This window comes from Scyliorhinus canicula, chromosome 3, assembly GCF_902713615.1.
Source record: "Scyliorhinus canicula chromosome 3, sScyCan1.1, whole genome shotgun sequence".
Lineage (NCBI taxonomy): Eukaryota > Metazoa > Chordata > Chondrichthyes > Carcharhiniformes > Scyliorhinidae > Scyliorhinus > Scyliorhinus canicula.
In genome coordinates, this window is record NC_052148.1 from 239759054 (window position 1) to 239772137 (window position 13084).

The following is a 13084-nucleotide window of genomic DNA, read 5'->3' on the forward strand; positions in this document are numbered from 1 at the left end:
CACCCCAGCACATGGCTTAGAGTAAGCTGGTACAGTTAGACTGAGTTACTACAGTTAGATTAGCAGAGAATCGAACTCAATTGAGAACTGTGTTAATAGTTGAGTAAACACGTTGAACTCATTTCAGAGTCTGGAGCATCCTTTAGTTAAGTCTGTATCAAGTAGCAGCCTGTGTTATCCGAAGCAGCATAACACAACATAGCCAAGCAATTTAAATGCAACTACAATAATAACACCAACAATCACACCTACTTAACAGGTATTGAGAAAACTGGATAAATGTAACTTGGCCAAATATTGACACATATCATCCGTAAAGTCCTCGGATGCAATTTAACAAAAAAAAACGAGTCCTGTTGTGGGCATGTTTCGTGGTATGTTTCCCGGGTGCTGCCAGCACCGGGAACGACCCCACTATCGAACGGGATTCTGGTTATTTTTTTCGGGTTCCCAGCCGAGGCTGCACTTACCTTCATTTTCTGCACTGAGGAGCTCTGCTCACCAGTGTAGGAAGAGATCTTCAATACCTTAACATGACCCCTGGTAAGGGGATTTGATCCTGGGGGCTTGTTCGATCCGGCGTGTGCATATTTACGTGTGCCTAACTGCACACTTAAATATGCAAATTCTTATCCCTCCCATCGTAGGCGGGATCCAGATCGTGACATCTCATGAGATCCTGTTAGATGCATCAAGGCGTGGCGAACAGGATAACTGCCCATGTTGCGTCCTGTGTTGAACGTGGCGCGGCCGTTACATTTCGCCCACAGTGTCACAAAGCAATAATTACTCGCCAATATTCTGTTCATTGTTGCTCAGTTCAGTTCTACCAGAACTACTTGACTCCAGACCTTATCGCAGCCTTGATCTAGACACAAACACAATAGCCAAATGCCAGAGAAGCGGTGAGAGGGGCTTCCCTTCACATGAAGGCATGTAACTCCATTATGGCATGAAGGAGCCAAAGCAAAACAGATCAGTGCAGATCAGGTATACCTGACATGATAGAAAAACAAGGAAGAAAACCTTATGTTCATAGAGATAACAATGTGGCTAGCACTGTTGCTTCACAGCAACGGGGTTGCAGGTTCAATTCCCGCTTGGGTCACTGTCTGTGAGGAGTCTGCACATTCTCCCCGTGTCTGCATGGGTTTACTCTGGGTGCTCCGGTTTCCTCCCGCAGTCCAAAGATATGCAGGTTATGTGGATTGACCATGCTAAAATTTCTCTTTAGTGTCCAAAGATATGAAGGTTAGGCAGGAGTACGGGCGGGGCAGTGGGCCGAGGTAGGATGCTCTTTCAGAGGGTTGGTGTAGACGCGATGGGCTGAATGGTCTCATACTGCACTGTAGGGATTCTATGCTCCATTCTATGTTCTGTGCGCAGTTGCCAGGATTTACTGTGCGGCTTACACTTCAATAATTGAGCACTGCTACCCTCACTGGTACTTTTACTGCAAATTCTGGGCCAATTTGCCGGTTTGTAGCACATTTGTTGATATCAATCGGGTGTAAAGGATAAAATAAGCTTTCTGAATGGAACGTAGATTTTAAGAACCCATGAGCTAAGAAAAGAGAAGACAGTGGGTGGGATTTTCCGGCCCATCCTGCCAGTGGGATGTTCCTGTCCCGCCGATGGCAAACCCACACGGAGGGACAGGTGAGCCACCCAAAATCCCGTAGACTTTGGCATTTGCTGCCAGTGTAAAGTGGAAAAATGTGAAGTTGTCCACTGGCAGGAAAAATAGTCAAGCAGAATATTATTTAATGGAAAGTGACTGCAGAATGCTGTCCTTGTACATGAATCACAAAAAATCAGGAAGGCAAATGGAATGTTGGTCTTTATTGCAAGGGGCATGGTGTCAAAAAGTAGTGGAGTCTTGCTACAACTATAAAGGACACTGATGAGACCACAAATAGAATACTGTGTCCAGGTTTGGACTCTTTACTTAAGAAGGGGGACACACTTGCATAGTAAGGCGTTCAATGAATGTTCACTGGCCTGATTCATGGGATGTGAGGTTTGTCTTTTGAGGAAAGGTTGAGCAGGTTGGGCCTATACTCATTGAAGTTTAAAAGAATGAGAGCTGTTCTCGGGTATAAGATCCCAAAGGGGCTTGACAGAGTAGATGTTCAGAGGATGAGCTGAATATTTGCTCCCGGGCCAGGATCTCAGAGTCGGAAAATTCCCAACTCCACAAATCTGTCTCAGGCAAAAGTGTCTAATTTTGGTTCAGAGGAGTAAGTTTTTAGGTGGTACTTGGAGTGGGGCCCACCCGGAAAGAGTTCTGAGACAGCCACAGGGGGATACCGGGTGCCAAGGCAGGATGGTTAAAAAACTTACCTTGGTGCTCTGGGACTTCATCCCAGCTGTAGAAAAATCTTTAAAACCAGCCCTCAGACCTCACACACTCCATATACCCCAACCACGTCAACTCATGCCACCTCATGCCCCCCCCCCCCCCCCCCCGCAACATTCAGATTGGCTGTGATCTTATTCATTGGTAGACCAGACCCAAGGGACCAAATTACCTAGTCCTGCTTCTACTTTACGTTATTCATGTTGTGAATTTTTGAAAAGTTAAATTTTGTTCACTATTAAATGCGTGCAGTATACGGAAGAAGGTAAATGAGCTTGTTGCGCACATTGAAATTGGCCGGTACGATGTTGTGGGCATCATAAAGACTGCAAGGGAATCGATCAGGGCTGGGATTTAAATATCCCAGGAGATGTGTCCTATCGAAAGGACAGGCAGATGGGCAAAGGTGGCGGGGTTTCATTGTTGGTAAGGAATTAAGCTAAATCAATAGCAAGGAGTGATATAGGATCAGAAGGCATAGAGTCTCTGTGGGTAGAGTCGAGCAATCTCAAAGGTAAAAATAACTTGATGGGAGTTATGTACAGGTCCCCTAGCAGTAGTCAGGATGTGGGACAGAAAATAAATCAGAAGATAGAAAAGGCATGTAAAAAAGGCAATATTTTTTTAATACAATTATCGAGTATCCAATTCATTTTTCCAATTAAGGGGCAATTTAGTGTGGCCAATCCACCTACCCTGCACATCTTTGGGTTGTGGGGGTGAAACCCATGCAAACACGGGGAGAATGTGCAAACTCCACACGGACAGTGTCCCAGAGCCGGGATCGAACCTGGGACCTCGTCATCTTGAGGCAGCAATGCTAACCACTGCGCTACCCTGCTGCCCATAAAAAAGGCAATATTACAATAATCCTGGGGGACTTAAATATGCATGTGGACTGGAAACATCAGGTGGTAGTGGATCCCAAGAAAATGAATTTGTGGAATGTCTTAAGAGAGAGTTTTTTGGAGCAGCTTGTGAGAAAGCCTTCTCGGGAACAGGCAATTCTGGATTTGGTGATGTGTAATGAGGCAGACTTGATTATGGATCTTAAGTTGAAGGAACCCTGAGGGAGCAGTGACAACAATATGATGGAATTTACCCTGCAGTTTGAGAGGGAGAAGCGGCAATCAGACGTAACAGGGCAGCAGGGTAGCATGGTGGTTAGCATAAATGCTTCACAGCTCCAGGGTCCCAGGTTCGATTCCTGGCTGGGTCACTGTCTGTGTGGAGTCTGCACGTCCTCCCCCTGTGTGCGTGGGTTTCCTCCGGGTGCTCCGGTTTCCTCCCACAGTCCAAAGATGTGCGGGTTAGGTGGATTGGCCATGCTAAATTGCCCGTAGTGTCCTAATAAAAAAGTAAGGTTAAGGGGGGGCGGTGTTGGGTTATGGGTATAGGGTGGATACGTGGGTTTGAGTAGGGTGATCATGGCTCGGCACAACATTGAGGGCCGAAGGGCCTGTTCTGTGCTGTACTGTTCTATGTTCTATGTAACGGTATTACAATGAACAAAAAGCAACTACAAAGACATGAGGGAGGAGCTGGCCAGAGTTGATTGGCAAAGAAGCCTCGCAGGGAAGAGAGTGGAACAGCAATGGCAGGGGTTTTTAGGGATTACTTGTGAGGCACAACAGAAATTCATCCCAAGGAAGAGGAAACATGTTAAGGGGATGACAAGCCATCCATGGCTGACGAGGGAACTCAAGGACAGCATAAAAGCAAAAGAAAAAGCATACAAAGTGGCGGGGATTAGTGGGAAGCCTTTAAAAGCGAGCAGAAGACAACTAAAAAAGCAATAAGGGGGGAGAAGATGAAATATGAGCGCAAGCTAGCTAGTAATATAAAGGAAGATAGGAAGAGTTTTTTCAAAATATAATAGATAAGAGAGAGGCAAAAATAGACATTGGACCACTGGAAAATGTGGCTGGAGAACTAATAATACGAAACAAAGAAATTACAGAGGAACTGAATAGTTACTTTACAATCAGTCTTCAAGGTGGAAGACACCAGTGGGATCCCAGAGCTCCAGGAGAATCAGGGGGCAGAGGTGAATGCAGTGACCATCACTAAGGAGAAGGTTCTGGGGAACTGAAAGGTCTCAAGGTGGATAAATAATCTGGACCGTATGGACTACACCCCGAGGTTCTAAAAGAGATAGCTGAGGAGATTGTGGAGGCATTGGTGGTGAACTTTCAGGGAACACTGGAGGCAGGAATGGTCCCAGAGGACTGGAAAGTGGCTAATGTAACATTGCTGTTTAAGATGGGAGGGAGGCAGAAGATGGGAAATTATAGGCCAGTTAGCCTGACTTCGGTCATTGGTACGATTTCGGAGCCAATTATTAAAGATGAGATCGCGGAGTACTTGGAAGTGCATGGTAAAATGGGACTGAGTCAGCATGGCTTCGTCAAGGGGAAGTCATGTCTGACAAATCTGTTCGAGTTCTTTGAGGAAGTTGTTGTCATAATATGCACCAGTATATCATGGTGCAGACACACACAGCAACCAATCAACTTAAGAGCATAAGAACATAAGAACTAGGAGCAGGAGTAGGCCATCTGGCCCCTCGAGCCTGCTCCACCATTCAATGAGATCATGGCTGATCTTTTGTGGACTCAGCTCCACTTTCCGGCCCGAACACCATAACCCTTAATCCCTTTATTCTTCAAAAAACTATCTATCTTTACCTTAAAAACATGTAATGAAGGAGCCTCAACTGCTTCACTGGGAAAGGAATTCCATAGATTCACAACCCTTTGGGTGAAGAAGTTCCTCCTAAACTCAGTCCTAAATCTACTTCCCCTTATTTTGAGGCTATGTCCCCTAGTTCTGCTGTCACCCGCCAGTGGAAACAACCTGCCCGCATCTATCCTATCTATTCCCTTCATAATTTTAAATGTTTCTATAAGATCCCCCCTCATCCTTCTAAATTCCAACGAGTACAGTCCCAGTCTACTCAACCTCTCCTCATAATCCAACCCATTCAGCTCTGGGATTAACCTAGTGAATCTCCTCTGCACACCCTCCAGCACCAGTACGTCCTTTCTCAAGTAAGGAGACCAAAACTGAACACAATACTCCAGGTGTGGCCGCACTAACACCTTATACAATTGCAACATAACCTCCCTAGTCTTAAACTCCATCCCTCTAGCAATGAAGGACAAAATTCCATTTGCCTGTTGCATTTGTAAACCAACCTTCTGTGACTCATGCACTAGCACACCCAAGTCTCTCTGAACAGCGGCATGCTTTAATATTTTACCGTTTAAATAATAATCCTGTTTGCTGTTATTCCTACCAAAATGGATAACCTCACATTTGTCAACATTGTATTCCATCTGCCAGACCCTAGCCCATTCACTTAACCTATCCAAATCCCTCTGCAGACTTCCAGTATCCTCTGCACTTTTCGCTTTACCACTCATCTTAGTGTCATCTGCAAACTTGGACACATTGCCCTTGGTCCCCAACTCCAAATCATCTATGTAAATTGTGAACAATTGTGGGCCCAACACGGATCCCTGAGGGACACCACTAGCTACTGATTGCCAACCAGAGAAACACCCATTTATCCCAACTCTTTGCTTTCTATTAATTAACCAATCCTCTATCCATGCTACTACTTTACCCTTAATGCCATGCATCTTTATCTTATGCAGCAACCTTTTGTGTGGCACCTTGTCAAAGGCTTTCTGGAAATCCCGATATACCACATCCATCGGCTCCCCGTTATCTACTGCACTGGTAATGTCCTCAAAAAATTCCACTAAATTAGTTAGGCATGACCTGCCCTTTACGAACCCATGCTGCGTCTGCCCAATGGGACAATTTCTATCCAGATGCCTCGCAATTTCTTCCTTGATGATAGATTCCAGTATCTTCCCTACTACCGAAGTTAAGCTCACTGGCCTATAATTTCCTGCTTTCTGCCTACCTCCTTTTTTAAACAGTGGCGTCACGTTTGCTAATTTCCAATCCACCGGGACCACCCCCAGAGTCTAGTGAATTTCGGTAAATTATCACTAGTGCATCTGCAATTTCCTTAGCCATCTCTTTTAGCATTCTGGGATGCATTCCATCAGGGCCAGGAGACTTGTCTACCTTTAGCCCCATTAGCTTGCCCATCACTCCCTCCTTAGTGATAACAATCCTCTCAAGGTCCTCACCTGTCATAGCCTCATTTCTATCAGTCGCTGGCATGTTATTTGTGTCTTCCACTGTGAAGACCGACCCAAAAAACCTGTTCAGTTCCTCAGCCATTTCCTCATTTCCCATTATTAAAACTCCCTTCTCATCCTCTAAAGGACCAATATTTACCTTAGCCACTCTTTTTTGTCTTATATATTTGTAAAAACTTTTACTGTCTGTTTTTATATTCTGAGCAAGTTTACTCTCATACTCTATCTTACTCTTCTTTATGGCTTTTTTAGTAGCTTTCTGTTGCCCCCTAAAGATTTCCCAGTCCTCTAATCTCCCAGCAATCTTTGCCGCTTTATATGCTTTTTCCTTCAATTTGATACTCTCCCTTATTTCCTTAGATATCCATGGTCGATTTTCCCTCTTTCTTCCGTCCTTCCTTTTTGTTGGTATAAACCTTTGCTGAACACTGTGAAAAATCGCTTGGCAGGTTCTCCACTGTTCCTCAACTGTTCCACCATAAAGTCTTTGCTCCCTGTCTACCTTAGCTAGTTCTTCTCTCATCCCCTTGTAATCTCCTTTGTTTAAACACAAAACATGTACAAACACTGCAGCCAACCAGTTAGAATACACACACTATAAAGGGAGAGGGCACCATGGTTCCCGCTCATTCTGGGTGCTGTCTCTGAGTGTAATGAACTCATCCAGCCCAGCACAGACTTACAACACGTGCTGAGAGAATCAACTGGTTCGGACAAGGCTTAGGTCTCTAGTTTAAGTTAGCATCATTTAGACCCACAGTCATCGTGTGTTAGTTAGTTAGAAGTAGTTAATAAAATTGAGTTGAACTTTCATTAGTGTTGGAAGTGTCTGTTCATCTCTCAAGTCTACACTAGCCAACACTTCAGAAGTAACAAGGTAGTTAAACAAAAGAGAACCAGTGGATGTGATTTATTTAGATTTCCAGAAGGCCTTTGACAAGGTGCCGCATGGGAGACTGTTAAATAAGTTAAGAGCCCATGGTGTTAAGGGTAAGAGCATGACATGGATAGAGGATTGGCTGACTGTCAGAACGCAGAGAGTGGAGATAATGGGGTCTTTTTCAGGATGGCAGCCGGTGACTAGTGGTGTGCCTCAGGTCAGTGCTGGGACCACAACTTTTCACAATATGCATTAATGATCTGGAAGAAGGAACTGAAGGCACTGTTGCTTAGTTTGCAGATGATGCAAAGATCTGTAGAGGGACAGGCAGTATTGAGGAAGCAAGTGGGCTGCAGAAGGACTTGGACAGGCTCAGAGAGTGGGCAAATAAGTGGCAGATGGAATACAATGTGGAAAAGTGTGACATTATACACTTTGCAAGGAGAAATAGAGGCATAGACTATTTTCTAAATGGGGAGATACTTAGAAAATCAGAAGCACAAAGGGACTTGGGAGTCCTTGTTCATGATTCTTTTAAGGTTAACGCGCAGGTTAAGTCGGCAGTTAGGAAGGCAAATGCAATGTTAGAATTCGTGTTGAGAGGGCTAGAATACAAGACCAGGGATGTAGTTCTGAGGCTAGACAAGGCTCTAGTTAGACCCCATTTGGAGTATTGTGAGAAGTTTTGGGTCCCGCATCTAAGGAAGGATGTGTTGGCCTTGGAAAGAGTCCAGAGGAGGTTCGCAAGAATGATCTCTGGAATGAAGAGCTTGCCGTATGAGGGACAGTTGAGGACTCTAGGTCTGTACTCGTTGGAGTTTAGAAGGATGAGAGGGGACCTGATTGAAACTTGCAGGATACTGCGAGGCCTGGATAGAGTGGATGTGGAGAGGATGTTTCCACTTGTAGGAAAAACTAGAAGCAGAGGACACAATCTCAATCTAAAGGGACGATCCTTTAAAACAGAGATGAGGAGTTTCTTCAGCCAGAGGGTGGTGAATCTGTGGAACTCTTTGCCGCAGAAGGCTGTGGAGGCCAAATCACTGAGTTTCTTTAAGACAGAGATAAATAGGTTCTTGATTAATAAGGGGATCAGGGTTTAAGGGGAGAAGGCAGGAGAATGGGGATGAAAAAAATATCAGCCATGATTGAATGGCGGAGCAGACTCGATGGGCTGTGTGCCCTAATTCTATTCCTATGTCTTATGGTCTTATTAGTGAAACTGTTACTATTCTGTTGCTCTAATAATCTTGGTTTGAATTGATATGCACCATTTTTTCTGCTTGTTTTTTTTTCTAGCTCAGCCTACCAGTACATTTACTATTCACCTGAAGACACGACCAAAGCAAAAGAAGTTATAACCAACATTTATAAGCTTCAACCCCTCATGTTGAGCAACACGGATCTACTACTTACTGCAGCAAGGCAACACTCCAGTGACAACCTCAAAGATTCATTGAAAACGCTCAGTGAAATAGTAAGGATTCAGACTGTTAACTTTAAACAGACTGTTGGCTCTGTTACTGATTGTTCTTATCCAGAATGCTTCTTCGCCGACTTCTGCAGCTAATAATTGGTTGAGTATTGTGCTGAAGGGAGTTCGGGGATGAAAACAGAAAATGGGCAGGAATCGGCGGGCGTGATTTCCGCCGCGACGCCGGCTGGGGCGGAGGCCGGAATCGCGTTGCGCCAGTCAGGGGCCGTTGGCAGCGGCACCCCCAGCGATTCTCCGCTCCACGATGTGCCAAGTGAATGCCCGTTTTCGACCAGTGCTGCCGCCGTAAATCAAACATGGTCCTTACCGGTGGGACCTGGCTCTGCGGGCGGCCTGCGGAGTCCTGGGGGGGGGGGGGGGGGGGGCATTCGGCCCCGGGGGTCCCCACGGTGTCCTGGCCCGTGATCGGGGCCCACCGATTTGCGGGCGGACCTGTGCCGTGGGGGCACTCTTTCCCTCCGTGTAACGGTCCGTCATGGCCGGTGCAGAGAAGAACCGCCCTGTGCATGCACTGGCATCATGCCAGAACACGCGCGGCCTAGCCCCTGAAGGTGCGGAGGTTTTAGCACCTTCCGGGCAGCCCGACGCCGGAGTGGTTCATGCCACTCCACAGCGCCGGTACGGCCCACCCCGCTGGATAGCGGAGAATCCCGGCACATATGTTTATCCCCAATTTCAAAGAGATAGAAAGGGAGATTCTTTGGGTCATTTTTGTACTTTGCACCGGAGTCGTGATTTCGGAAAAACTAACTCCAGGTCCTTGTCTACATTGTCTTCAGATATCGTGCAGGTTTACAGAGAAAATACAGTTATATAAATGAGGATTCTCTTTTAAATTCACTCGGAGTATTTGGTGGTCGTCAGTGAGGAATTCTGAGCTATTAACTTTGATGGCACACAGGAGTTAACTCTGTTTAAAGTTACATTGTGTCAAATATAAAAAGAAATACTTCTCTAATGAAATGAGAACTTTTTCTCATTTAAAAATATGCTGGAAGGAATTGTAAAGATGTAGTAATCGCTTAAATCGCATGCTTTTTTTAAATCTCAAAATGTCTTTCCTTCTCTTTTCAAGGAAGTATCTCATAATGGGCTATTCTTTTATGGACCTTTTGATACCTGACGCAAGTATCAAAGTCACATCAGAACATCACTATCAATAGACAGTTTGACTACTGGGCCATCATAGCCCAGACTGTCTACGTCTTTCTCACAAAATTTGCACAGCAAATTTTAGTGGAAAGTACGCTGGAAAGTGAAGAAGACTGGAAACATTGCTTGGCATTTTTCATTCACTAGCCCAGAAAGGCTAATGAGAGCGCTCTTATCAACCACCAGCAAAGGCTGATGATATTGTCGCTGCCCTGGTTGGATGTATCCTCCCCCTTGAATTATGTGTACTGCATTAGTTTGATTTTCGTGTAATAGGGTTTCTTCAACATTCATTTACTCCCTCATGATGATTGCCTAGTCTCGTTCACCGCAGAGATGTGTTCTTTTTGAGATTTGCAAACATCTGGAATATCTGTTTTATTGATGTTGAAGTTGATAAATCCGCTAAGATTTTTTCCACTATTGAAGAGAGCTTGGGCCGGATTTTTCTGTAGACTCAGGAAACCCGACCTGTGTACTCTTGAGCCTTCCGAAATATACACCCAACATGTGTGACTTTGCTTGAGATATAAACATAGAAACTAGGAGCAGGAATAGGCCATTCGGCCCTTCAGCCCTATGATCATGGCTGATGCTCGATCTCAATGCCATATTCTCGCTTTCTTCTCATACCCCTTGATTCTATTAAAATCTAAAAAAAAGATCTATCTCTTGAATACATTCAGTGACTTGGCCTCCACAGCCTTCTATGATATTTGTCTTTTCACACTGGAGTTGTGTTTGCAGTGCATTTTCCGAGCTGTGTTGGAGCACATGAGGAATGTGAGCGCGGAGGCAAGCCAGTTAGAAGGCCCACCTCGGTACCCCAACACAACAGCCCAGCTCCCAACGTTGCTTTAAAACACATCTGTATTGCAATGCACCATCAACTAGCGATGTTTGAAGTTGTAAAAACATTTTACACTTATCTTCAAAATGTTCCCAACTCTTTAGCAGTGATCCCAGTGGTCACAAACTCTCTAAGGAAATGCAATTTTTCAGACCTTCCAAAACCTACACCAGCGCATGAATATTATTTGCGGGAGGAATTGAGATTTTCCTGTGAGATTGTCACAATGGGGATCCCAACCTTGGAAGTGGTGCTTGTGTGTTTTGCACTCAAGGCAAAAAAAGTCACATGAAAATGATGTGGGGTCAGGTAGGCAGGGAAGATTTGTTTATCCTGCAAAACAAAACTGAGTTCAGCTTTTTGTAACCCGATTCACACTTCCATTGGGTGATGAAAATGCGGCATCATGCCAGTCTTTGCTGGTCAATACTTCAGGGGGTATTCATTGTATGGATTGAATATTCTGAGCTCATTTTCGATTTCATTCCATTCTCATCTTTAAGGTTCATACCTGTTCCCTACTTATCATTCTGAAGGTGAAAATGACCCTCTATGTGTCCTGTAGAGGGTGGCACAGGCTGATATCACGTAGTCAGTAGGCGTACATCACATGCCATCATCTCCCAGTTATGCAAAACAAAAATGATCCGGCTACTTACACAGGCAGAACAAGTTCTCAGCACATGTGTAGTAATGAGTGGCTATTCCCCTCAATGAAAGCATGTGTAAAATTTCTGTACAGTCATCGATAATTTTACCAACAGTGGGGTCGCTTGCAAGTGGCTCACTGAGGCTGCTGCTGTCTTTTTGAGGCCCAGCCCTCAGCTAAATAGAACTGGCACGTTGCGGGTGCCGAACAAGTGCATAAAACAAGTTGCTGGATTGAGGCCCGTGCAATTTAAGATTGCTCAGAGGTTTCATAGCTGGAAGCAGGTGAACTGGAGGCCGTGGAGACAATCATGAGCTGAGAACCCAGGCAGGCAGCAAAATAAATTAATTCTGTGGCTCCTTACAAAAGTAATTTAAAGCTTTTTTGGATAATCTGAAGTAGCCAGTAAAACTGGTCAGAGTACAGTTCCAACCAGTTCCTTCCCAAAATGGCAATCAGGATATGTGTATACCATACGATTATGATGTGCATATTGACCGGGGCCTACAATGTGTTAGAGGTAAAAACCAGTGTTTTTCAAACATTGTGCCTGGGACCCATTCTTACCCACCGGCCATCCTTCACGACCCACGCTGGCCATCCTTCACGACCCACGCTGGCCGACCTTCGGACCCACGCCGGCCGACCTTCGCGACCCACGCCGATCAACATTCGCGACCCACCATTTTCTGTAGTCTAGAGTGTCAAAGAATGAGAAATTACCTCATTGAAACAGGCATTATTCTCTCAGGACTCTCCAAAGCAGATGCAGAATGTTAGTTTTCCTCAGATGGATGGCTTACAGTCTGGGGATATAGTCTGCAAATTACAATGTGGCAATTTTAGACATAGATGGTGAGGAATTACTTAACTCAAAGTATTGTGAATGTTTTTGATCTCTAAAATTCACTATCAAAGAGATATCAAAGGAGGAACACCTCCTCTGGGCTTCTCTCTGGGCTCCGTGCATGTGCAGCACACCTGCATTTGTTTAGCCGGCCGCAGCAATCATTTTTAAAGCCTCTTGTAGCCGACATTTTTAAAAGCCGGCTGCTGCGGTTGTTACACCTGAATTCATGCGAATGGGAGCGCCGCGACCCTCCCGACACCCGCCCGCAAACCACCTGCAGGTTGCGACCCCCACTTCGAAAATGCTTGAATTAAACAATCCACCGATAGGCCATGATAGCAACAGAAGCAATGTTCGCATAAAGGGAACAGTCGACTAAGTCGACATTGAATGAATCAATTGATTAATTAAATTCAAGTTTCACCTACTGCCATGCTGATATTTGAACCCATGGCTCCAAGATATTAGCTTGGGCCTCTGGATTATAAGCACAATGACATTGCCACTATGTATCAGGATGCATTTTATACCCTTAGGATGTTCTAAGTGCCACAAAATTATTTTTGAACTCATAGGCAAACAATGCTGCCAATTTTATCCACAGCAAGGGCAACACGGTGGTGCAGTGGGTTAGCCCTGTTGCCTCACGGCGCCGAGGTCCCAGGTCCGAT

General features: G+C 45.1%; 1 protein-coding gene across 7 annotated transcripts in view; it reads left to right on the forward strand.

The window, feature by feature from the left end:
* inpp4b (inositol polyphosphate-4-phosphatase type II B) overlaps positions 1–13084 on the forward strand; it is a 1043608-nt gene that overhangs the window by 900654 nt on the left and 129870 nt on the right. For all 7 annotated transcript variants that reach the window (XM_038792440.1, XM_038792442.1, XM_038792441.1 and 4 more), the window contains one exon: positions 8717–8894. In XM_038792440.1, the coding sequence (XP_038648368.1) occupies positions 8717–8894 (178 nt within the window). The remainder of the gene's footprint in view (positions 1–8716; positions 8895–13084) is intronic.